We start from the raw sequence: 27,185 nt of genomic DNA, 5'->3' as shown, positions 1-27,185 counted from the left end.
ACCAAAACAGCTAATTTCAGTTAACAGAAGTATTAATATATTTCAGATGAATTTTAATTTTATTTTTTTCTTGTGTTCAACACAATTATTTAATATCAATATTTTCTGCCCTGGCCAGGTGGCTCAGTTGGTTGGAATGTCATCCTGTACACCAAAATGTTTCAGGTTCGATTCCCATTCAGGGTACATACCTGGATTGTGAGTTTGATACCCGGTCTGGGCACATATGGGAGGCAACCAATTGATGTTTCTCTCTCCCTCTCTAAATCAATAAAAATGTATCTTCAGGTGAGGATTAAAGAAAATCAATGTTTTCTTTTTAGGTCAGCCCCTTTAGATTCTGAAAAAAAAATGTATATACTGCATTTCCTGGAGAGAAATATATATTATTGCTTTATGCTATTCATTTTAGAGCAAATCAGGTAGACTTGGGGAAAAGCAGAGGGCAGAGGACTATGTTTTACTGTGGTGATCTTTCATGCTAAGTTATATGTATAGTAAGTTGCACCACACACAAAATTTAGAAAGACAGCAATTTCTGAAAAATTTAGAAAGACAGCAATTTCTTAAAGGATTCTTAACATGAGTAAAGTCTAAAAATGTTGATATGAATACTATTCTCCTTAAGCATAATCGCATTTTTGTTCTATCCCAGGAAGGCCGATTACAGATGTGTTCTAAGAGTGCATTTTCTTTCCAGTAGGGGAATACTTGAAACAGAAGCATGTATGCGAATCATGCTTTATTGGTTTTGGTTCTTTTTAAAGCAAATGCTAGGAATGGAGGAGGCGAGTGAGCCATCCTTGTCTCCACGCCCCCCCCCCCCACACACACACACAACTTTAGGTCATTAAAATTAGAGAGGTTTAGCAAATGATGATTCAGTTTTTCAGTGTTACATGCCTTAGTGTCCTTTTCTGATCGACTACTACAGGAAATGAAGACTCCTGCAAAAATACAAAAAAAAAAAAAAAATGGCATTCCACTGCTGTTTTATATCCTAGGCCAAGTGTTTCATAGGATCCTTAAGAGTTGAATGTCTGGGCAGAAAATCTCAGGTCATTACCTTAAAAAGCTCTTTGGCAGACCAGTTCCCATTACCAGGTGCCTGCGGTGCTTTTCTTAAATAATCAGTCCCATTCAGACAGAGATTTTAAGGTCCTTGATCATCTTTCTATTTCATAAGCAGTCATTTTTTAAGGCTCAATGGCACTAAAGGCAGAATGTTTTTGAAGTCAGGTTTAGAAAAGAACTTGGTATATCCCAAAGCTGGCCCGATTCTTTCTCATTTTCCCTAAAGGTCAGATGCAAGTTCAGTTATGAGAGCATTGTACTTGGGCATCTGGGTGGAGGCAGACGACATTGACTCTAGCCCCACACTCCAGCCTGGGAGGCCCTGGCAGCTGGAACAATGGCGGTCAATTTTAGGATGGCCTCCTAAATCCTAGAGGGTGGACTCAGATACAGCTTGCCTTGCCTCACTTTGACCCTTCAGCCTCAGCTATGAGCCCTGAGGCATTCATTTTTCTTCTCTAAACTTTTTTGTTGTCGTTGATATTCACCTGAAGATATTTTTCCATTGATTTTTAGAGAGAGTGGAAGGGAGAGGAAGAGACAGAGAGAATCAACATGGATTGGTTGCCTCCTGCATGCAAGCTGACCAGGGTCGGGAAACCTGCAACCAAGGTATGGTTCCCTTGACCGGAATCAAACACAGGACCCTTCAGCCCTTGGGCCCACGCTCTATCCACTGAGCCAAACTGGCTAGGGTTCTTCTCTAAATTTTTTAAGAGTGTGAAAAACCTGGTAAGTGAAGATAGCCAACATAGCATTGCAGGTATGCTATATATAAGTGTATTTTTTAAAATCTATTTTATTGATTTTTTTCTAGAGAGGAAGAGAGAGGGATAGAGAGTTAGAAACATTAATGAGAGAGAAACATCGATCAGCTGCCTCCTGCACACCTCCTACTGCAAATGTGCCCGTAACTAAGGTACATGCCCTTGACCGGAAACGAACCTGGGACCTTTCAGTCCACAGACCTATGCTCTATCCACTGAGCCAAACCGGTTAGGGCTATAAGTGTATGCTTTTAAAGTGCCTTTTCCAGAGTCCAATTAGAAAGTGTGCTTCACTGCCTTACTCTTCATAGGCCCCAATGAATTCCAAGAGGTCATGGCAGCAGCCGCAGCAGCTACAACTTTGAGATTAGAAGAGCTTGCTCTTTAAAGAGCTATTTTTAGCTGGAAGGGAGACAGTAGGCCTCAAAGTACCTGGCAGGTGTGTCCTACAAGGGAATCTAAATTGGAGGTTTGATTCCAGGGGAAGGTCTCAGTGGGGCTTCTCTATTTGCTGTAGAAAAGGGTGGTTCAGCTGATTTTACTGCTGTTTTGGGGGTGGAGGTGGGGTTATTAGGGTTCCCCAGGAGAACTCAACCTGTGGTCCCCAGGACCTCTAGTGTAGGGCATACATTGTGTCTGGGTACCCCCCCGCCCAATGGTGAAATCACAGAGCCTGAGGTGTCCAACAGCCACGTGGGAGGGAAGGACTCCCTAAACTCATTAAAAAGCATGATTCTATTTTGATGCCACCAACCTGGGCTCCTGAGATCAATTTCAACCCAACTATACACACGAGCACCAAATTGTCACCCTGCAACGTGCACCATTCCAGGCCGGGCCCTGGAGAAGAGCGGTCTTAGAGAAGTCACGGGCAAGGTAAAGGGGAGAAAAATGCCCTCAGCCCAGGTGGGACTTGTGGACGGAGTCGGAGCCCGCCTAGGAGGCGCAGGGCCTGGTCCCGGATCTCAGCAGATCAGAGCGAAGTTGCGCGCTGGAGAGGGCGAAGGGGAGAAGAAGGACATGAGGTTTGAGACTGAATGAGACCCCTTTACGGAGATGGAGATGGACTTAGCAATCCTGAGAGGGACACAAACACAGGTAGAAAGACCCCGAGGACAGTCTTGGAACCCAAGAAAGACAGAGAAAACAGATGGAAAATATACTGAGAGATGCAAGGGGAGAGATTGAGAAAGACAGAGTCAGAGCAAAGAGACCAAGACTGGGAGACGCTGGTTGAATAGGAAGTGTCAGGAGAGAGGGAGGTGGCCCAATATTCCCCTGTGTCCCCCGCCCACGCTCTGATCCTCCCTTTTTCCCTCTCCCCCCCCCCCCCCCCCCGCCCTACTCCCCACCCCTCCTCTCGCTCGGCCCAGCCCGCAGAGAGGAGTCAGCGCACAAGGTCGCCCAGTCCTCCGGCTGCCGCGCTGAATGGCTGGCGGTCCGCAGCGCCTCCGCTTGGGGCCCCGCAGCCACAGGTCCGCGGCGCCCAGCGTCAGTGCCGGAGGCTGGCAGGGGAGCCCTGCACTGTCCGGCGCCCATTTCTGCCTGACTCTCGGCCGGGATACGCTCCCCGCCACTCCCCTGGCGGTCGCTGTGCTGCTCACGCCCTGGGTCCCCCGGGGAGGGGGCGCTGTGGCCGCCAGAGACGGCACAGGAGCCCGTTCTCCCTGCGGGCTGGGCCCGCGGAGAGCCTGAGAGCGGCATCTATTTACACGAGGTACCAATTAGTCTCGGAGGCATCCTTTACCCACTTGCCAATGTAATTGCCCGGAACGGGGAGTAGGCGCGTGGGACCGCGGACCTACGAAGAACGCTCCACCGGGTCTCCGCCCCGAACCCCAGCGCACCCCAGAGTGTCGGTGCCTCCGTGGCCGGGCAGGACCGCGGAGAGCGCCTTCGACTCTGATCGGATCCGGGGCGCGGGTGCGGGCACAGGTCCTGCTGCTCCGCGCCAGGAGCCGCCAGGCGCTCGCCACCCTACCCCTCTTTCAGAAATTCGGACTGCTTGCCAAGGCCAGTATCTTATCTCTCAAGTTCAAGTTCCGAGGACTTGCCCTAAGTCATTTTTACCATCTTCGCAGCCGCGGGAAGCTGGGAGCCTGGGTCTGCTGGTCCCAGAGCCAGTGCGGGCAGTCCCACTCTGTCTGTCCGTCCCACCAGCGCGCAGTATCCTGGCGCAGTCACCTCTCTCCCTTCCTCTGCCTCCCTCCCTCCCTCCCTCCCTCTCTTTCCTGCTCTACTTCCCCCTTCCTCTCTTGCCTCTTAAGTTTCCGGCACCGTGAATCCAACTGTGCCAAGCCTAAGCTCCCGCGGAACCAGTCCTGAGCCTGGCCGGGACCCTGGGACGCCATCTCCGCGGAGGCTGGACGCGGCAGCGGACCGGTCCGCGCCCGGGCATGGAGACCAAGCGCCAGGGAGGGCATGTCCGGGGCGCCGGAGACGCCAGGCCCGAGTAGCTCCTTCATGGAGCCTGCCCAGAGCGGCCCCTGCTCACCGGATTCACCCCCAGTCCTGTGCGGTACGTACCTTAGAGTTGGGGTGGGGTGGGGCACCGGGAAGGGGCGGCGGGGCGGGTCACTGGTCCGGGGACCGAGTGCGCTAGATGGGTGACCCTCACAAACCCCACAGACGTGCACTCTAGAAGTTAGCACTGACTGTGCCTCTTGGCTGGAATAAAAGTAGTGCTAGAGGGGTGTGTGTGTGTGTGTGTGTGTGTGTGTGTGTGTGTATTTCTGTAGGTGCAGGGAGCTCGAATGGGTAAACTGAGCCTGGTTTTCCTGTTTGCACATTTGACACCCCCTTTCCCCACCCCCACCCCACTGAATGCCTGAAGATATCCAGCACCTAATCCTGGTCAGCTCTGCCCACCCTTCCTTTTCCCGTGCCCCTCTCCTTCAGTTCAGTCTCTCTCCCTTTCTCTCCCTCTTCCCTTCTCTCCATCCCTCTCCACGGGTGTGTACGTGTGTGAGCTCTGCCAGGGCTGGCAAAGAACCAGCCGCCGCGTTTAGTCCCAGCCGCCCCACCATCAAAGACGAGGGCAGATTTTGCTGCCAGAGCCGCTCGGCTCCGAACCAGCCTGTGCGAGGCTCTGCTCCCTGCCACCTTCCTCTCCACCGCCCTGAACGCGCACCCCAGGAGCGCTGGGCTCCAGGAGCCCCTCAGCTTCCCGACCTCCTGCCCGCCGGCCTGTGGACCCAGCGCTCGCTGCTTCCAGGCGCTGGACTGACTCGCTTTTCGATTTTTCCTGCCCCCGCCCCCAGGTTTCTTGGTTCACTCCTCCTCGCCACAACCCCCTTTCCCCGCTCGGTCGCCAAGCTTAACCTTGCCCGCGTGGTCATGGGCTGTCTAATTTCATTTGTATCTAGGCTGCTGAGAGCGCTCCTTGCTCTGTGAAGTGGATGTCAGGTGGATCTATGTTTTTGAAGGAACAAAGACTCAGCGAAGGCAACGTGGAGGAAGTTTGAGACGCGGGAGGATGCAGGCTGCGTGCTGGTACGTGCTTCTCCTCCTGCAGCCCACCGTCTACTTGGTAAGTCCTTGCCGCTCCTGCGCCCCCGCAATCCCACCCTGGCCCTGAGGCCGGGCAATTGGGGGCGCGCGGGATGAGGGTGAGACCGCCAGTTCAGCGAGAGCGGCATTCCTGGTGACTGTGTGGGAATAACTTTGCCAAGCTGGTCTCCGTGTCCCTGAGGGATTTTCCGGGAACCCCATCCCCATGTCCTGCTCCAGTCCCTCTCTCCTGTGTGGGATTCTGAACTGCGCCTGGGGCGCACTAGACACCCTGAGACCCAGGAGATAATGAGACGGGATGCTTTGTGACAGGAGGAGGCAAAGAGAGGGGATGGAAGACAGGGACTCTCATGGATGCATCCACAGAGTTTAAAGGAAAAGAAATAAAGTGGAGAGTGGAGATCATGGATCTGCTCTGTGGCTTTGAAAGTGAATCCACCCTCGTAGCCGCCTCCCCTCTAGTTGGAGATGTGCACATGAGAAGTGCAGGTAACTTTGTTGGACTTGTAGGGTTGAGACAGGGCAAGCTGATCAGTTAGGAACATCACAAGTGATCAGATAGTTAGGTCAGAGATGCTCTGGCAAACATGGAGCAGCTCTCTTTTCTTCTTTTCCAATCTCTCCTTTTCACCAAATAACCAAACCAGAACCGCACATCCAGTGCCCAGACCCTTATTAGGGAAGTCAGGGAGAGAATTCTAGCAAAGGCGCTGTCCCAGTCTTCCCAGAGGCATTTGGGGGGGGTCTGGACTTTGCACACTGTTGTACCTGGGAGAGTGGGGGAATGGCAAGAAGCGCTTTATTGTGGCGGTAGTGGGTTGGTAGCTGTGGGCAGCGCGCGGAACAGAGACGCAGAGGGCAATGTCTCGGAGGGCCGGGCGCACTCACCCTGCTGGTGAAGTTGTGCTGAGTCCGCTGACCCCCCTTTCCCCATCTGTGTGCCTCCAGAGCTTACTGAGGGCTCAGTGTGTTCTAATAGGGGTAAGGATCGCTGGGGCGGTCTGGGATCTCTGATGGGCTGTATACATGGGATGGGGGAATGCTCTTCCTTAATCCCACAAGTTTCAAATCTGGGAGCCAAAGAGTTGCCATCGTTGCCCTGATGCACGTGACAGTAGGGCTGCTAGTTGTGTAAACTCTGTGTAAATGAGTGTGCAAGTATACGTGTGTGAATATGTATGTGAGGGTGTGTGTATTTAAGGGGTAGTCAGCTTCAATCTAAGAACCCTCAATGTTGCCTGTCTTTGCACTTTTTTCTTCTGACGGTGGCAGCCGCGGACGCCAGAGGGCGCTGCGCGTCAGTGTCCTCGCCTACAGGACACCTTAGGGTAAACAGGTGAAAGCCTGGGCAGCCAATCCAAGAGAACAGCCTTTCTGACTGTCGCTGAAGTCTGTGCCTTCCCTGGCTGCAACGCAGACGAAATGCAAAAAGTGTCCTTCCCACTTCCCATTTTCAATCGTTCTTGCCCCGACCTGTGTCCAGTAAACCCGCTGACATTGAGAGCCCAGAGAGGGAAGGCAGAAAGTTTGGTCAGAGGAAATACAGAAACTATTTATTGAAAGGAAGGGAAGGGACTGCAAAGTGAAAGCTACAGAGGGGAAATGTGAAGCATTCCCTCGATCACCGAACCCCTCCTGCCCCTCTCCTCTGCATAACTCTACCTATGTATGACCTGAACCTCAGGACTGTCCTTACCCTTGGACTGTGCTTTTATACACACACACGAAAAAGGCTGGTGGCTGTGGCTCAGTATATTGCTCGGAGCGCGTATTTCGATATTCTGGAAAATAATATATCAAAAGCAGAAGTGAAATCAATACATTGTGTTAAATTTTAAATGTGTTTGTTGGCAGTTAAACCGTTTCCCACTCATTACAGCAACAGTGCTGGATTTATTCTAATGCGCCGCGTTCTCAACAACAAGCGCATTAATTCTCCTTTAATTGTAAACTGGGAGCATTTGAAAACCGTTCAGTGTGCAAATTATGCTGATTCAATTACCGTTTAGTTACAGACTTCATTACCTGAATGCCTTTTGGCAATACAGAGAAAGGAGACAATTTTTCCAGTTTCACTCAAAACAATACCAAATGTGAACAATAAAATAGAGAAGGCGATTTACAAGCACATTCTTCTCTCTCCGATCTAAAGTTGTTTTGTGTGCTGGGGATTGGAATCCATATGCGCCACAAAAACAAAAGGCTGGTGGTTGTGATCCAAGGTAGTATTTCCCGGGATTGTCATTCCAGGGTTATTTGCCAGCAGAATCCTGGGCAGTTTTCTTGGAGGAGCAGGAAGCTGACTTTTACCAGGGAAATGAATTTTAAAGGATGAATTGGGCAGTCAGGAGAGTTTGGTTTTAGGCAACTAAGGAAGTGAAGAGCCTTAATTAAAGCTCCAGGGCAATGTGACAGACCAAGAATTGGCCAGAGCTTCTTTCCCCACCTATTTTACTAAACACCAGAACCAGTAACTGAACTTAGCATTTATGGGTGGCTGTACTCTGGAACATCCAGACCTTTGCAAGCAACTGCAATAGATGCATGCAGGTTGTCAGGAGCTAATTCAAGTTATGTTCCAAAAAGGTAGTTATTTTATTTTGTGTCCCCCTCCCCCAACCCCCTGCCCTTGAATTGAAATAAGGCAGGGAGGAGTTTAAGGAGTAAATTTATGTCTTTACAAGCTCACATCACAACTTTGTGACAGGGATACTCTATTTATGCATTGCCTCCTAGCTGATACCCCAGTACACCTTTTTCTTTAAGCTCTTGGAATCCCAGTCATTTTTTCCCAGGTAGTAATCACCGCATTATGTCCAGGGAGCAAGATTTGTTTAGATATCCCCTATATAAAATATTTAGTCTTCTGTTTATGGAGAAATACAGAAAATACTCCCAAATTTGGGAGGCACTTATTATGAAAAACAACTGTATTCAGCAGATGAGTGCTCCATGTTTAAGGCACAATTGTTTGCCTGTGTGTGGGTGAATGTTCTCAAGGTATGTTTCTTGGCCCAGGGTTCTTTGAGTGCCTGTTCTAAGTTGAGGATTTTGTGTCTTTTTGTGCTTATTGAGAGAAGGGTCTGTCCTATTTCAAATTAGAAGCTTATTTTAGTACTACAGTGGGGAGTTAATTAGAACAGCGTCTGCAAAGTTACCCACTAAAGTATAGTCGAATTTTAAAAAATTACCACAAGGCTAACTCCAATAATAAATGCTGGGAAGTGGGAAGTTATTTTTTAAAAAAATAAAGTGAAGGAAGTCTTCTGTTTATTGAATGCTGTGTTTTGCAGATTTAAAAGTCTGAGTTCAGCAGGAGAGACACCTATGGCATAAAAATACTTCTTAAAAATAAAAAAAAGTCCTGCAATTTTTATTCTCCTGTCAGTCCTGGACTAATTCCAGAATATCTCAGTATGACTTAATGGCAGGACTGGAGCATTTTAACTGAATTGAAGTGCACCCTGGGTGAACTAGGGAACTGTGGTTTCTGGCTGTGAGGACTGGGTGTCCTAAATTGAGTTATTCCCAGTGGGTCAAGCTGCAGGATAGGCCAGGGCACATAGGGAGAGCACCTCCCAGCAGAAAGCAAGAGATGCTCTGTTTGGGGGCTCACTTGTGGCAATTTTCAGGGTCAAGAATTAATTCTAATGAGTGCTCCCTGGGCATGTCAACAAAAAAGTTACTCAGAAATTGAGTCCAGAGACTCTGAACAGGGTTTGAATGATTGGACTGTGATCAGTCACCTCCACAGTACTATTCTAATGAGAGGAGATGCTTACCCTCCAACTTAGGCCCCACTAGCCAGTTCTGTTAGGAATTAAAATGGATAATCATCTGGTTGTTGTTTTTAACCAATGTGGGCAAGAATGGATACTTCTTTCTAACCGTTGGGCTTAAAAAACATTTTGAATAATCTATTCCCTCAAATTTAGGAATTTAGGGTGTCCTTAAAATGTGAATTACACACCAATTGTTTAATAGAGATTAAACAGCAATTGGTAATTTCATGGAATGGTAACTCTGTACTGTTTGAAGCCAGACCCTTCTGTGAATTCACTCCTTATGAAGGTGGCTATTAAGAAATGTGGAAGCTGGGGGAAGGGGTGTGTGTGTGTGGCGGGGGGGGGGGGGGGGGGGGGGGGGGGGGGGGGAAGCAGCAGGATAGAGACCACTAATGTCTTTCCTCTGATTAGGTATTTGTACTTCCCATCCTTTGAAAATTAAGCCAACTGCCCACTGAAAACTTGAATCAATTTGAGCTTATACCTGATAACACCTTAACTAGCTGAGGCTATTCAGTGTTCTCTAGTAAGGCCAGTTGTTGGAAGCCATACTTGGAAGTCACCCCACTGCATTTCCTGAAACTTCTACCCCATATCAGCCTTATGACTATAGGATTACACCTGGATTTTAGAAGGAGCCCATGCTCCAGCAGCACGACATGATATTTCCTCAGTCCAGGGTTCTGTGGGAGAAGTTGCATTTTCCTGAAATGCTCAACTCTCCACTGACCAGGAAAGCAGCTCCCTGGGTGTGTGGGAAGCCCTGGGGTGGCTCACCCTTTTGCCTCACTTCCAGGAGGATTATCATGGTCTGGGGCCTGCTAGTGATAGCTTTAGGGGAACTGCCTTCAGTATTAGAAGGATTGAACCAGAATTGCTCCAACTTTCTCAGCCCATATTTCCCCAGAAAGCCATTAACTTCCCGGCTCCTCTTTGTGCGACGTTGATTTCTATTTGGCTTTGAATTGTTGACGGCGATCTCTTCCTTAATGAAAGTGTTGTCTGGGCGAAAAATATATCGGGCGGCAGGGAAATTGGTTTATTATTTTGAGGTAGGTGCCCAATGTCCTACTTTTCTAGCTGCAGGAAGATTTTCTGCAGACTACAGAAATTGACAGCATTGTCCAGGTAATAACCGTCGTCGACAATGTTTTCAAAAGGACGTTTGAGTGATGAAAGCATTTGGATATTGCTCTTTCAAGTGAGTAATTTTCTGTCTTGGGGTTCTCTGATTTCATAGGGGGAAGGGAGAAGGGGCCCACACATTGCCAAGGAGATGGCTTCCCTGCTTTGCCCAGACCCAAAATGAGGAAGTGTTGTTAGCTCTGCTTGGAAACCTGAGGTCTGAAGAGCCCTCAGTGTGTTTGGCTGTCGCAGCTTTGATGTTAAGGGTCAAAGGGAATCCCGACCATAAGGAATAACACGCTTCTTGCACTCCTCTGTCCATAAAGAAAACCCATGGAAGCCTGAAAGTTTGCCTGCTCTCAAGCGGCAAGTTAGAGGTGTGCATTCTTTCTGATACATATATTTTAAAGAAAGTGTCTACGTTTGATTTGATTCAGGAAAAGTTATCTTAAAGCAACCACATCTTTTAGGAGCTTCAGATCTTATTTTAAGACCCTAACTGTCCTCGCCGGTTTAATTAATAGAGGGAGGCGGCAGTCCGCGGGGTAGGCGAGTCTGCTCTCTCCGGGTCAGCGGCTTCTCAGAGCAGCGGGTGGCTAAGCCAGTCTGCTCTCTCGTCTTCCCCTGCCTTCTCCTAGCCACCATCCGTCTAGTCCCGCCGCACGCTTGCAGGAATTTGCCGTCTTGATTTATCTGCCACTTAAGCTCGCGACCAGCTCTTTCTCTCTATGTCAGCACTCACTCCTCCCGGAGCTTGGTAAACACGGCGCGCATTTTTCTGCCGCCGATTGGCATGTTGACGACTCCGCTTGAAGGAATGTGACAATAAAGTGGGAAACCAAAGCTTGGCAAGCACTTAATCAAGGATAAAAAGGTTCTGCGGTAAGGATGTCACTCAATTTATTGTGAAAGGCGAATGAATTACGTTTAATGAAAGTGCTCCCCAGATGAATATTACCAGCAATTTCCTGAGTTGGCTCTGTCAGCTCGCGATGAGGAAATGCCAACCCAGATCAGAAAAGCGCGCCCGTCTCAATTACTATGCAAGCTTTCCAAGAGCGGTTTTTTTTTTTATTGAGATGATATATATTGGCGGCTTCTTTGTGCCCCTCCACGCGCGCCCACCAGTGCGTTTGCCCATTTTCCAAGTTTGCCATCTGCCCTCGAGGGTCGCTGGCTGCTGTCGGAACTTCCTAGGTGCGTGCTGAGTTTCTGCGGTGGGCAGAAACCCTAATTACCTCCTCTGTAAACAGCGTTCTCTAGCATTTTGTTTACTATGGGGGTGGAGACTGGAAAGGGGGTGGGGTGGGACCGGGGGTGGGGGGGGGGGGGGACGGACAGAATTCCCGTGCTCCGGTTCCCTTTGCCATAGAAAGTTCCTTAGGCGTCCAGTGAGGGGTTCCGGAGTGTGGAGAGTGGGTGGCAGTGGGAGCGGAGTATTGGGATGATGCGCGCAAGGTGGGGTCCCAGGAACTAGGAGAGTGCAGCCCGAGCTCTCCGGCAGCGGCTACAGCAAAGCCTTCTCCCGCTCCCACTTCCTGTACATTAATGAGGGTGTTTTATTTGTTCAAGTCGGAAATACAATGGTGAGGGGGTACATAGGCTGCAGTCCCAGCACATCGCCTCATCTACATGAGAATGGAGAACCTAGAGGCTTTTCTTGTAAGGTTTCTTTCTCCCACAGTTAGACAAATTGCTGCATAGAAAACCCGAGTGTTTCCTTAAGAACTGGCTCGTGGGGGCTCTACGCATCCCCACTGAACCTGACTTTGGCTGGGCCTAGCACATCACCCAGCCACCCGAATGGGTTCTGATGGGAAGTATCCGAGGCAGAGAGGCAAAGGGAGGTTGGGCACCCTTGCCCCACCGGTGGCGGAGGGCGTCCTCCTGGCACGGCTCGCCCTAGGTCTCAGACTTCCCTCCTCACCCATTTAATTTTAAGGCTATTGTGAGTCCTCTTCTGCAGTTGGCGAGGAACTTTCTTCGACGTAGGCGTCATCCCCTGGGCTCAGAACCTCGGTCCTCTGACCGGAGCTGCGGAGTGCTCGGGCCGGGGAAGTTTCCCAGCAGGAGTCGCTGCCGCCACAGCTGCGCGCTCTATGGTCCGCTTTCAGCCTCCAGTGACTTCCAGCAGTCCCAGCCGACTTTTGAAAACCATAGGGGCCGCCCTCTGGTTTCTGGACTCCAAGCCCTCACGTCAAAGCGTTGCTTCTGGGGAACTTTTCTTCGCCGCCGCCACCAAGCTTCGGTGCTCCGGCGGCAGCAGTTTTCCAGAGAGAGGCCGGGGCCGAGATGCAATGGGGCTGTGGCGGGCGGGCCGCCCCGCCGGCAGAGCGGTAGGTCAGGACCACGGACAGCGCCGCAGGCTGCGCCCCGTCTGCCGTCCGCAGTGCAGCCTCATTTCCCTGCACCGCTCGCTTCCTCTGGAAGTGGAGTCTGCGCTTTCCGCTGCCACCTCCCTACCGTCCAGTGGTGGCTGTAAAACCCAGCTTCCCCCTCAGTCACTTGGGAACAGACGCTCAGGCCGCTAGGTCCCCGGTGTTTGCTGCGCTTAGAGCCTCTCGTTCGCACCCCTTCCCCCACCCCTGCGTGGTTGCGGCGTCACGTGATTGCCACTGCTTCATCCCGAGTGGAGGTGAATTCTGTTCCGCTTTCTCCTCCCCTGCCCCCCTGCCCTCGCACGGTAACCGGACAGAAGCATGAATCATGTAGTGTACAGCTGTAAGCGTCCTTAACAAAGTAAAAGCTTCCTTTGGCAGATAAGGAAACTGAGGTATGGAGCTGGGCGTCAACTTTCTCGCAAGAGTAAAACCAAACTGGGAGAAGTGATCCCTACTCCGCCTCCCACCTTCCGGGAACACCATGGGACCACCAAGACGCCCACCAGGATTAGGCACCTTTAAAAAGCGGCGCGCGTATGTGTGTGTGTGTGTGGGGGGGGCAGTGAGGAGTTCTAATTATTATAAATTTCCAAAGAAGCAGTAATTATTCACGGGGAGCAGGACAAATCACGGCCCAGGGAAGGGAATCGATATATTTGCTATCGAAAGTGCCTGGCTCGCCTTTAATGCAGATGAATAAGGATGGGACCTCATTATTTTTCGTGGTTAGGCTCCCGGCGTGGGGTCAGATACAGCGTGGAATCTATCATCATTAGACCCGAGACGGGGTGGGGAAAGTTTCTATTTATTTGCTTAGCAAAACAAACAAACCCCTCTCCCCAAACCCCTAAATAACCCCCTCCCCCAACACTCCTGCACAACCATCGCCCGCCTCCCCAGCCCCACTCCACTCCCTCCCGTGGCCCCTGCCTCCCTGCACACTCTCCCCGGCTTCTCTGAGCGCTCCAGAGCCCACACTGCGGTCACAAGAGTGTGCGCAGTTCCTCCTGGGCTGCGGTTACTTCTTTGATTTGGAAATAAGCCAGGGAGTACCGGGTGTTGGCGCTAGGGGTTCTCGGTGTCAAAGGCGAAGAGCAGCTGGGAAGTCTTGTCCGTTTCTCTCGCCTTAGTTTGAGAACCAGTCCTTTCAGTTCACCGGGCTCTGCACAACCCCGCAGCATTAGAGGAGCAGAGGTCTGGCAGGTAGTGCTCCATCAACCCACGTGAGACGCCACTCGGAGAAAGGCAAGCCCGAGAGAAGAGAAAGAATCTGTAGGTGAAGCAGGGCCGGGAATTGAATAAGAAGGGAAGGAAAGGTTTAGGTGTAACTCGACCAGGGTATTCTGGTTCCCCAGGCATGGTGTCTTCAGGCCTGTCTGCCACTGTTTCCCAGGACTGTGAATGCGCCCCGCCTCCACCCACTGAAGACGCTGAACTGTTTAGGGTCTGCCTACTCTACTACACAGCATCCCCAACCCCTCTCCCCGCGATTTCTCCATCCTTCCGAAGCCCGCACTCCCTGGCACAGCCTTTCTCACTCTCAGAAGGTGTCTGACACCCCTGGTGGGCAGCTGCTGGGATGACATTTGTATTCTTGTGTGGTATCTTCACTGTAATGCCATAGTTCTCATGGCCAACTGAAGTGTGTTTGAGTGTGTGTGTGTGTGTGTGTGTGTGTGTGTGTGTGTGTGTGTCTGTGTGTAGTTTTGACTTCATCTGGCAGGGTCCTCCCTTATTACAGCAGGTCCTTACTGCAGAGAAGATAGGGTGTGGCACTTAAAAAACACACGAACTACTTAATTGCAATAAAATTAATCATAATTATAATAACACTAATGAGAGCAAAATTTAAAATTGTGAACTTCCAGGCACTAAAGTAATAATAATGTACTTCTTTCCCTTGAATGCTCTTTTCCTCAGAGCCCAGCCTTTCATGGTGTATTCTGACTACCTGAGTGTCTTTGTTTCCTTGCCTTCAGAGCCAGCCAGCCAACACAACACCCGGACTGTATGATCTACTGGAATCATTTCCTCCCACCATCTTCATTTTCAGAGGCTTTATAATTAAACTCTGTGAGATATGTGTAGAATATATCCAGTGGAGAGTCTTTTATTTATGTAGCATGCTGAGAATGGAAAATTAAGGAAGCACTTATATTAAAGTAATAAGCCTGCTTTGACATTAACAGAAATGCCCTTTTAATTTACTTTTTTAAAAAAAGTCTAATAGGTTCTTTATGTGAGACCATACCCCAAAGTCATGCCTTTTATTTTAGTTTTTGAGTCATGCCTTTTAAAGGAGAGATCCCAATCGACATACTAACCTGTATTAACTTAGTGGAACAAAAGGCCAGGCTAGCCACTCATTTGATATGTACACTAGCCTTAGCATGGCAAGGATGCAGTGTGATGCAGGAAGCTGAGCAGAAAGAGTTAGCTGGCAATGGCTGCAAGGCCCTTCATTGTTCTGCCTCTCCCTGTCCCTAACCACATCACAATGCACACATTTACCCGCAGTGTAACATGGTCTTCCAGAGCCAACACAAAGGCATGATGCTGCAAACCGGCAGGGATTTTCATAAAATTGAAATTCACAGATTAAAACCAAGGAGGCACAGATTGCCTTCTTTAAGATTGGTTATTGCCAGAAAAACTTGGAGAAAATTTCCTGGCTTAGAAGAACCTTTTTTTTTTTTTTTTTTTTTTTCATTTACAGGCTAAACACACAGACACACAGCAGACCAAGACTAGATGTTAATAATGTACATTTGTGCATCTACCGTTTGAAGGATTCTATGAAAAAGTATAACAGGAAAATATTTTGTTTTCATAAATTGTTGGCCTTGAAATTCCAACTTGGGTTTGACAGTACCATTTCCTTGATAGGAATCTGGTACCTGACACTGGACTGTTGTCCTATTTATGTCATCACTTTCAGGTATAAAATGAATTCAGTTTTGGTAAAGAGGGACTACTGGCAAGGTAGCTGGAATTTTAGTCATATATATATAGGCATACACACACACACACACACACACACACACACACACACACATATATTCCAACCTCTCCAACTGAACTTTAGAAAATGATTTTTCCTCCTTTTAACCTTGTAGCTAAATGCTATTAGAGGCCCACAGGTATATAAAACAGCTTATATAAAATTAATGGACTGCTTTACTTTCACAATCTCTTACTTGTGAAGCCCTTGTAAAATACTGAATCTATTTAAAGTAGGAAGAATATAAAAGTCAGGTTTTGTGTGCAATCAATAGTTGTAAATGGTTCAGTGAAATATTTGACTGTTTTGAATGAGTTTGAAAATGTGATGAAGATTTATTGTCTGTCTTTGTGCACTGATGTGCTAATTATAAGGCTGCCCCCTCTTTTGTATACTTGACCAGTTTTGAAACTGAGTGGAAGATTCCAAGGCAACATCAAAGTAAGTAGTCAAAATTTCAGGAAAGATGCATTTATTGACTTACCTGGTTACAAAGAGATCCATGGGTCACTATGAAGTCGTGATTGAGGAAGAAATAAAAAAAACTTCCAACATTGCTTTATTATTTTTAAAAATTAACAATAGATTTATTGGTATTGTATACTCTGAGTATTTTATATGCATTTTTGAAAAAGAAAATGAATGAAGGTTTTAACTTAGCATCAAACTTCATAAAGTGAGATTTAAAAACATTGAAACTATTAACATAAATCTCTTCTTGTTTTGCAAAAGTGTGGACAAAATTTGGAAAAATTGGAGGTTCTTATTCTTTTCTTCCTCAAAACACATATTAAAGACGACTTTCTCTGTATTCTGTTATCTGACTTATGGATCTCTAAGATATGCCATAAGCCCTACTATGAATTTCTTTTTTATTACCGTGCATTTTCATTGCCTCTTGCCTTATTGGACTGAGAATTATACATGGCCCAAAACATAGTGACATTTTCTTCTTTTTTTAAATCCTCACCTGGGGATGTATTTTTATTGATTTTAGAGAGAGAGAGGAAGGGAGAGCACACAAGAAAAGAAGAGAAACATCAATGAGAGAGAGAGAGAAAGAACACCAATCGGTTGCTGCCTGTCTATGTCCTGACCAGGGATGGAACCCACAATCTAGGTATGTGCCCTGGACAGGAATGGAACCCGCAACCTTTTGGTGTATGGGATGATGCTCCCAACAGCTGAGCCACCTGGTCTGGGCAGCATAGTGACATTTTCAAAACCTTCATCCCACTTTCCCCTATTTTATTCCCTCTCCTTGTAAATATGGCCACTGGACTATCTTATTAACAAGGTCCTCTAAATAAGAAATAATGTCATAACTTACCAACCAGCTACATATATTGTTCCTGCTGCTCAATACTCGATGGAAAACTCTTAATACATGGACTGGATTACATAGGATTCATTATACTTTCTGTCTGAGAAGTTTTCAATAAAAATGCCATAATTAATCCCAGGTTTGATTCAAAAACCTATTTGGAGAATGATGAATTGTGATTTGTTGTTGGAGCAGCTGTGGTGTTGGTAATGGGGCTGACTACCTGATCTCTGAAATTGAAAATATAAAATACCTTTATTCACATATCTTTTCCATTATTTGTGAATAGTTTCTTGCACCAGGGCATCATCATTTATTGTTTTCCAGAATTAAATGCAGGGAAAGATGCAAACCACGGCATATGAAAGGAAGTTATTCATGCGTAGTGAGTGTAGTATTTCTCTGGTCTTGATGTGAAACTTAATTGCTATTGATGTGGCGATTTTGCAGAACATGGCAGAGTTTTTGCCTCTTTCACAAGAAATATGTAATTGAATGATGAGTCCCTCATGTTAGATTTTCAACCTTATTTCTTTCGGTTTAACAAGGCAGAGTTATGAACAGCTGCACCCAGAGGCAGCTACTATCAGGCTAGTGCAGATCTGGCATTAGCACCTAGGAGCTGAGCTACCACTTTTAGATCTGCAGCTCTGCTTTCAGACTGCAATGTTCGGGAGTGTGGAGGCATGAAAAAGGAATGATTTGGCTCAAGATGTTTAATCCTGCCTTGCATTCTTGACTGAAATCTTTTACAATTAGAATGGCTCCAGTTAATGTTTGGCACATATCTAAGTTTGATGGGTCCCCGCCACTCCCCTTGAACAAATGGTGGAAAGGGAGGCTTTAAATGCAAATCCACATACTAAAAGACGGTTATATCCTACCAAAGGCCACTACTTGAAGCTAGGTGGATAATGTCACAGTTCTTGTGCAAGTGTCAATACTGAATTCATGGTAGAAATCAATGAGTTATGATGAAAAGGTGAGTGACTTTTTGGCTCCATTGAGGATCTGACTGGCCACAGGCTCCTTTTCAGTCATCCCCAAAAATCCAACCCCCACCTCTCTCATCACTCCCTCACTTCAATTCTTAAGGGAAGCAGCATTGAAAAAGACATTAGGAGAAAAGAAGGGAAGAGAATGGCAAAGTACGTTCTTAATTTTGTGACCTTAGGCAAACTTTTAAACTTCTTAGACCTCAATTGTCTTATCCTTTAAAATGGTGCTAGCAACACTTACCTCTCAGAGTTATGAGGATTAACTGCACTTATCTATATATATATAAGCCAAGCGACCAGAACGCTGGAATGACCCGAACAACCAGAATGACCATTCGCTATGACGCACACCGTGGCGGCCAATCAGCCCAATGAGGGCCCCGATTGGCCTCTCCCAACCTCCCTTACCCTGGCTGGCCTGGCTCCCAATTGGCCCCCCCAACCTGATTGGGGGCAGGGCTGGCCAACCTCCCTCATCCCCTTCCCCCCTGGCCCAGCCTGATTGGCCCCCATTGGAGCAGGCTGGCTGGACCCTACCCATGCATGAATTTGTGCACCGGACTTCTAGTGTATAATAAGAACATAAAAAGGTCCCTGGCACTTAGCAGTGGTGAACTTAGCAAGAAAAAAAGTCTTGCTACCCTTTAGAGAGAAAGGTTCTGACCAGGTTCCCATGCTCCCAGCATAACCCTTGTAGAGATGAAATGCAAGGCCTAATTCTACCCTCAGACCCTCCTGTCTTTTGTTTCTCTCTTGCAGCTGGTTGATTGCTGTATAGTTGCCCAATCCTGCCTAGAAAGCCATATGTATTTAATGTGAATAGTAATCACTGTGACTCATACCAGAAGAAAATGGCCATTTCTACAACAACTAGTTAAATGTTTATATGAATAATGAGACAAGTCATCGACAGGCTCAATGAACAGATTGCCTAGTTGACAGGAGAATTCTTGTGATGTTTTAATTTCATGTGGCAAACACTATGGACATTTATTAAGATCTGATTTAAAACATTGATTTATTTGTGAGGGGTATTTGCTTTTAATTACTTTTCTTTTAACACTTGGAATTCACTTAAAATTTGCATGCAAGGCAAGCAAAACATAGCCTACTGTGTGTTAAAGCTGAGGAGCCTTGGCCAGAGTACACGGCTGCATTACTACACTGAAGCTTATTACAGCTGAAGGTCTGGATATAATAGCCCCTTAGCTCCCCAGAGTAGTAGATGAAATACTTTGATGGGATGAAAGCCACAGCAGCCCTCTCATATTCTGCTCAAAATATCTCCTGTATAACCCCATATACCTCCTTCCAAGGTATTACCCTGGGTACCCAAGAAAAGTTCCTGTGCAGAAATACTATTTTGTGTCTTCAATTTGACATGAAAATGGGGGTGGTGTGGGGCTGCTGGCAAAGGATAAAATGTTCCCTTTCCTATTTATACCCTAAGCCATGCAATGTGTTAGGACTTTAGCATGATTTATTTTTTCATTTGATTCTCTTAATAACCCTATGAGATGATAAGTGCTACTGATATCAGTAAGGTCTTATTAATATCACTAATATTAATATATTAATATACCCATTCTAGGCATATTGTTAGTGACATCCCATTTTATAGATAAGGAAATTGAGGCATTGAGAGGATGAGTGTCTGGTGTAAGGTGGCAAGATTCTATCCCAGGCAGTCTAATTCTTGAGCCAGTGCTTTTAATTACTATACTATATTGTGTATGTGTGTGTGTGTGTGTGTGTGTGTGTGTGGTGCACACTAATACATGCATGCACACATGGGTGCATATAATGGTGGCGGGGAATGAGAATGGGTCCATTTAAAAACATTTTTGAAAGAAATAACTATGTAGCTTTCTACTTTAATGAATAGTTCTTTCCCACTCTTCTGGGTAGATCTTATTTGGGTAACTGTAGCGTGCTGCTGGTGCTATTGTAATTTAGTAATTCTATTAGATGTAGTTCTTATTCTTGAGGGACTTCCCATAAGTGGGGGAGACAAGGTAATAAATGTAGGTTTGATACTGATGGTTGTGACTCTAGCCTGTGCTGATGGTGTGTGGGACACAATCTCTTTAAGAAGTCTGCATCTATTGACCTGATGAAAAATGATCCTGGGCCTTGGGGTAAGGTAATAAGTGAGACCAGGGCATGAAGCACAGCCCTTACAGTCATCTATGATGGAGTTTAAAATGATCCCTAACATCTGTATCTCTCCTAACAAATCACACAGCTGCTTTGTGAATTATTTGCCATGTCTGGGCAAGAGGAGGTTGGGAGAGGAGAGGAGGGTTTATTTATAAGGGCATAACTATTGTAATAGGCATAAACTCTAGTTTCTTTCATGGCGTTTATTCTCATGAGTCTAGTGTTTCTGACAGCTTACCAGATATAAAGGAGAGATGCAAATCCACATTCCTTTAAAAGTAAAATCTTTGCACAAGATACAAACTAAGAAACATTTAAAAATCTGTTTAGCTTAATACCTTCTAGTCAAAATAGTCCCAAATATTCAACTATCTTAGCATAGGCATTTTCACTGTAGTATGGATATGTGATTTAAAAATAAAATAGAAAAATGCTCACAAAATAGTTTATGGAATTACCCAATCTATATAGGATGTAGAATTTTTAAATTTATTTATGAGGAATAAAAGTAAATCCAAGATACTCCTGCCCAAACTGGAAGCTCTCTGGCAGGAGATGAGGGGGAGAGTCTGGCTCCATTTCAGTCATGTACTACATTTGACCTTGGAGGAGCTTAGTTATGCCTTGGGGCAAAAAATTAAATGTTCCATTTTGCAGCAGTATCATCTTTCACCTTTATGTGGATTTAAAAATGTAAATAAAATTGCTTTCTGTAAATGGTACACATGAAGGTCATATTCATAGTCTCTGCAAGAATTCAAAATGCCATTTGACCCATCATTGGCTCAATAGATAATAATGTTTTCTATTAGTTTCTAGTAATCTACTTTTTAAGCATTTTATGACTCAATATTTTTATGCCTAGTTCCTAGTTTGTGAAATAGGAAATCAGAAATAAACCTTTTAGCACTTCATTGTAGGTTTATTTATAGAATATGTGCCTTCAACTTTGAACTTTTAAAAATGTCAAATCTTTCCAGAAAGCATTTCCTTTGTAATAAAATTGATTTGGCTGAATATATGCAATGAGAGAAGAATGTGCTTTTGAAAAATTTTGAGGGCTCAAGCTTATTTCAATTATCATCTGTTTTTATTTTGCTTATTATTTTCCTTGTAGATCAGTCAGGATCAGTCAGGAAACAGGATTTGGGGACCCTGATAGCAGAGTGCAAGTAATGAATGTAGAAATTAAAGTAACTGCAGAGAGAAAGAGAGAGAGAGAGAGAGAGAGAGAGAGAGAGAGAGAGAGAGGCTAAATTCCTTTCATTGGAATTTGGATAATAAGACCCTGATAGATTTTTGTGTTTAATTGCCATATTTTGATTGTTAATGACTTTTGATTGTTCTTCTGGAGGCACCGGTCAGCCGTTTCCAAATCACAGATGGCTTTACCAGCCTCAGTAGGAGATTCTTTTCCTTACTCACCTTGAGCTGAACCAATTATTGTGGGGCAGATGAGCAGACCAATGTCATTCCACGTTTTCCTGTCTTTGGGAGATTATTTGGTTTGTTGAATAATGAGTGGAGATCATTGGTTTCAAAAGTTTCAAGTTTTGTTTTTATTGTAAAGAGTATTAGTCCTCTCTCTGAGTACATATATAATGAATATTCAGTGACCAAGGCCATAAACTAGGATGATAATATACTCTCCTTCACTTGGACATTCTGTTTTATGCCTATTGTCTATATCAAATGTGCCTTCTCCTATTTTCAAATAAATTATATACTCACCTTACATATGACTCACTGTTCAACTGGCTGATGAGAAAGGCTGATGATAAGCCTTTATGAAAGGCTTATGGTTATGAATGATTGTGACATAGGCGAGAAGAGCATTCTCATCTCTATTTTATGCTTCCTTTCTCATGAGGCATTCAGGGTACTCATACACTTGGATAACCAGGGTCCACTCTCATGATGTGCTTTGTGGAATATAACCCATACTCTCTTTTATAAAAATAAGGTAAAAATTTTTATTAACTATTGTGCATTACACAGTCATGGGAAAAGCTGGTAAGAGAAGAATGACTGATTAGCCACCCACAGGTTTTGCAGCGTGGCATCAGTTTGGTGGAATTACTTTGGTCCAGGGCCAGAAACTGAACTCTGCCAGTGCTTCTTGAGTTAACACTGAGATATAGACTCACTCTAATCAGAATACCATTTTGAAAATGCCCTTTTCTTATGAGAAAAATATCTGAAACACTATGTAGAGCACATTCCTTCAATATGGTAACTCTGGGGAGTCCAATTGGTAATCAAAGTATATTTCTTAAGAGGCCATGGCGGAACACAAAGTGGAGTTGAAGGTTCCTTTTATCTGTTTCATGTCTTCCTATCCTTGAGAGCACGAATCCCTTTGCTTACTTCTCTGAATTCCTGTTTTCTATGCAGCCAAACCCATTTGTTGTTGTTGTTGTTTTTAACATTCTTTCTTTAAATGTGTTACTATCACTGATACAACTTCAAACAGCTTTTCCTGTGAACGTATTTTTGTTGACTTTATTAAATCCCCTCAAGGTTGTTTTTGTTCTTATAATATCTTGGTTCTTGTTGGGCTGGGACCTCATCCATACCCTTAACTCTACCATGCTTTCCATCTCTTTTATATAGGGCTCTGGAAGGCCTTTAGACTAGGAAAATGAACATATGATGTTGATTTAATAGCTTTCTTTCATATCTCAATTCAGGGGTTATTCATGAAGTGTGATTCAAGCAGTTACATAGGCTCCTAAGCAAAGCCATTTTGTGTGTGGTGACGAGAAAGCATCTTCCATGCCTCTGTTCAAATGCTTGACCCTTTAAAAATTATTATTATTGTTGTTGTTATTATTATTGTTGTTGTTATTTTACAGTAGACATCCCGTAGACGTGTCTTGGTTCCTCTAACTTTCTTGAGGTTATAGAAGTTGGTGCCTGATAAGGCATTAAAAAGAGTTGGGGCGGGGGGGAGAGTGAGTTGCTGTGGGACTGGCACTAGAGCCATTTGACAAATTCTCCTCTTAGTTGCAAATGCTCTGGTAAAAATGAACTGGATCCTGCTCAATAGGAAGCATCAATGCAGACAGCTCCTTCTGAAAGCTCAGGAGGTGAATGTGCAGCCTACATTGCCTTTCCGGGAAAACTCATGAGGAATCGTTCCCTAGGAATCTGATTTGTGCAGGTGTCTGGCAAGGATAGAGTTTAAAAAAAAATCATTTTTATTTTTAATTGTGGGAAAATATACATAACATAAAACGTATAACATAACACAACATAACATAAATCTTATCCATAACATAAATCTTATCTTAAGTGTACAGTTCAGTAGTGTTAAGTACATTAAAGTTGTTGTGCAACCAATTCCCAGAACTCTCTTCATCTTGTAAAACTGAAACTCTAAACCCATTAAAAAGCAACTCCCCATTCCCCCTTCCTCCATCTCCTGGCAACAACCATTCTACTTTGTCTATGAAATTTTTTAAAAAAATATTTTTATTGATTCAGAGAGGAAGGGAGAGGGAGAGAGAGATAGAAACATCAATGATGAGAGAAAATCATTTATTGGCTGCCTCCTGCATGCCCCACACTGGGGATCAAGCCTGCAACCAGGCATATGACCTTGACAGGAATTGAACCTGGGATCCTTCAGTCTGCAGACTGATGCTTTATCCACTGAGCCAAACCAGCTAGGGCTATGTCTATGAAATGTGACTGTTCTAGATACCTCATATAAGCGGAATCATATAATGTATGTCCTTTTGTGACTGGCTTATTTCTCTTAGAACAATGTTCTCAAGGTTCATCTATGATATAACGTCAGAATTTCCTTTTTTTAAAAAAAAATAAATTTATTGATTTTTACAGAGCGGAAGGGAGAGGGATAGAGAGTTAGAAACATCAATGAGAGAGGAACATCGATCAGCTGCCTCCTGCACACCTCCTACTGGGGATGTGCCCGCAACCAGGGTACATGCCCTTGGCCGGAATTGAACCTGAGACCTTTCAGTCCACAGGCCTACACTCTACCCACTGAGCCAAACAGGTTAGGGCGCAGAATTTCCTTTTTTTTAACTAATTTTCTTTAATATGGTTATATTTGTCAATCTTTTTATAGTCTGTTGAATTGGAGTCATAGTGGTAGTTAGCAAACTTTAGCCTATACCCAGTTAATAAAGAAATTCATCCTCTTTTTTTTGGCACATATGTGGCATATTTTTTTTCACATTTATAACCCTGATCCATTTGGAATTTATATATTGTATATCGTATAAAATGTTAGTCTAATTTTATTGTTGTAAATGGCTAAACAGACATTCTAGCATCATTTGTTTTAAATCCCACACTTGCTGCAGTGATTTGAGATGACTCTTTTCTCCTACACTAAATATCTTCCCATCTGTTCCTGTTCCATTGTTCGGTTGTCCCTGTATGTAACAGTACCACACTGTTAATTTTAAAGGCAGTAGAGCTTTATTTAATATCTGTTGGAGTTGGTCCCCTCTCAGAGCTATCACCCAGCTTAATTTAAATATAATTGATATATAACATTACGCAAGTTTAAAGTGCACAATGTGATGATTTGATATATTGGGAAATATTTACCACAATAAGATTAATTAACACACTTATCACTTCACATAATTACCATTTCCTTGCTGTTGTTATGGTGAGAACATTAAAGCTCTACTTTCTTAGTGACTTTCAGGCATACAATACAATATTTTAAACTGTAGTCACATGTGTACATTAGATCCCCAGAACTTCCTAATTTTACAACTGAAAATTTGTACCCTTTGACCAATATCTTTCCCACCCTTTAGTCCCTGGCAACAACCATTCTACTCTCTGTTTCTTGAGTTTGATGTTCTGAAATTTCACAGATCAGTGAGATCATACCCTATTTGTCTTTATCTGTCTGACTTATTTCACTTAGCATAAGGCCCTTGAAGTCCATCCATGCCATTACAAATGGCAGGATTTTCTTCTTTTTTTATGGCAGAATAATACTCCCATTATATATATGTCACATTCTCCTTATCTGTTCATCCACTGATAGACACTTAGGTTGTTTCCGTATCTTGGTTATTGTAAATAATGCTGCAATAAATATGGGGCTGCAAATATCTTTTCAAGTTAGTGTTTCATGTCTTTCAGATATGTACCCAGAAGTGGGATTGCTGGATCATGTGATAATTTTACCTTTAATCTTTTGAGGAACCACCATAGTATTTTTTATAGTGGTTGTACCAATTTATATTCTCACCAACAGTGAACCATGGCTCCCCTTTTTCCATATCCTCATGAGCATTTATCTCTCTCTTTTTTTTCTTTTTTTTAAATATATTTTATTGATTTTTTACAGAGAGGAAGGGAGAGAGATAGAGAGTTAGAAACATCGATGAGAGAGAAACATCCATCAGCTGCCTCCTGCACATCGCCCACTGGGGATGTGCCCGCAACCCAGGTACATGCCCTTGGCCAGAATTGAACCCGGGACCCTTCAGTCCGCAGGCCAACGCTCTATCCACTGAGCCAAACTGGTTTAGGCTATCTCTTTTTTTTTGATACTAGCTATTTAAACATGTGTGAGGTGATTTTGATTGACATTTATCTGGTGATTAGTGATAGTGAACACCTTTTCATGTACCTGTTAGCCATTTCTATGTATTCTTAGGGAAAATGTCTATCTAAGTCCTCTGCTAATTTAAAAATCAGATTTTTTTTTTTTTTGCTATTGAGTTGTATGAGTTCCTTGTATATTTTGAATATTCACCCCTTACCTGATACATGGTTTGTAAACATATTCTTCCATTTTATAGATTGCCTTTCATTTTTTGATGGTTTCTTTTGCTGTGCAAAAGCTTTTCAATTCAGTGTAGTCCCACTTGTTGATTTTTGCTTTTGTTCCTTGTGATTTGGTGTCATATACAAAACATCATTGCCAAGGCCAGTGCTGAGAAGGAAGAAAAAAGTTATTATACGATGCCAGGAATTTTACTCCAGCCTAGAATCTGAAATGGACTAAAAGATAGAAAAAATATATTTATTTTCAAATATATTTTTTCTTTCAATAGAATTAGAGAGAGAGAGAGAGAGAGAGAGAGAGAGAGAGAGAGAGAAGGAAGAGGAGGAGGACTAGGAGGAGAGGGAGAGAAAAACATTTAGTATTTTCATCTACTCTGTATTTAGAAAATATTATAATAAAATATTATAATAAAATGAGCTGAACAGTTGACATGAGCTCCTGCCTTCTTAGTCACTCAACATCTGAAAGTGATTCTAAATATTTTAATCAGCAGGAAAGAGACCAAAGGGAAAAAAACCCGAAAGAACAAAAACAAACCATGTGCAAACATCAAATATTTATGGAAATGTCTCATTGGTTTTGAAGATGGCTGTATGTCCCAAACAGAGCATTCTGCAGTGAGGTTGATTTTCTAAGTATATAAATGGGCAAATATGCTCTTAAAAATGAGCCATAAAGAACCATTTGCTTTAAGAAAAGTCAATGTTTTATTGATTAAATTTTCTTAGGTAAGGAATTTCTGAATTGTGTATGTTATAATTGTTCTGAAGACTATCTTGATATTGGTAATAATGGGTTCCAAAAGAGAATGACTTTTCTAACATATGCCTTATACATAATTTTGAAAGAAAAAGTCAGAGGACTGCCTATGGAACATGGCAGATTGCCAGTGAACAATGAGATCTGGCTGAAATAATAGGTGATTTTCTATGTCTTAGGTGTTTAGAGTTTAGAGAGGATGATCAATTTTAACCACTACAAGTTCTGGGACAAAGCATTTCCTCTGCATTTTGCATCACATTTCCTTCGCAACACAATTCTTCATCTTTGCCCAGCTCTTAGTTCTTTTCCACATTTGGCGTCTAATGGCTGGGGAAGTGGTAGAATTAGGACCATTCATGAAGGAGAATGGAGAAGATCCTCTGATGATGTGTTTTGGTCACAAGCTCCTTTTTCTGACCCCTACTCTACTTCTCCTCACTCTATCTAGGATATACTCAAAATTAAGAATGAATGCAAAGGGTTGCATTTAAAAAAGAAAATGTGGTCCTA

The 27,185-nt window shown here is 44.4% G+C and overlaps 1 protein-coding gene across 1 annotated transcript in view; it reads left to right on the top strand.

Moving 5' to 3' along the window:
* The first annotated feature begins 3,258 nt into the window (after window positions 1–3,258).
* The window catches only part of NXPH1 (neurexophilin 1), a 275,942-nt gene continuing 252,015 nt past the window's right edge, over window positions 3,259–27,185 (top strand). Inside the window, exons 1-2 of the mRNA XM_036328045.1 lie at window positions 3,259–4,359; window positions 5,207–5,370. Coding sequence (XP_036183938.1) covers window positions 5,317–5,370 — 54 coding nt within the window. The 5' untranslated portion in view covers window positions 3,259–4,359; window positions 5,207–5,316. The remainder of the gene's footprint in view (window positions 4,360–5,206; window positions 5,371–27,185) is intronic.

Source organism: Myotis myotis, unplaced genomic scaffold (genome assembly GCF_014108235.1).
Source record: "Myotis myotis isolate mMyoMyo1 unplaced genomic scaffold, mMyoMyo1.p scaffold_m19_p_11, whole genome shotgun sequence".
Lineage (NCBI taxonomy): Eukaryota > Metazoa > Chordata > Mammalia > Chiroptera > Vespertilionidae > Myotis > Myotis myotis.
The sequence above is the reverse complement of the archived record's forward strand: the minus strand, read 5'-3'. Positions and strand labels throughout refer to the sequence as shown.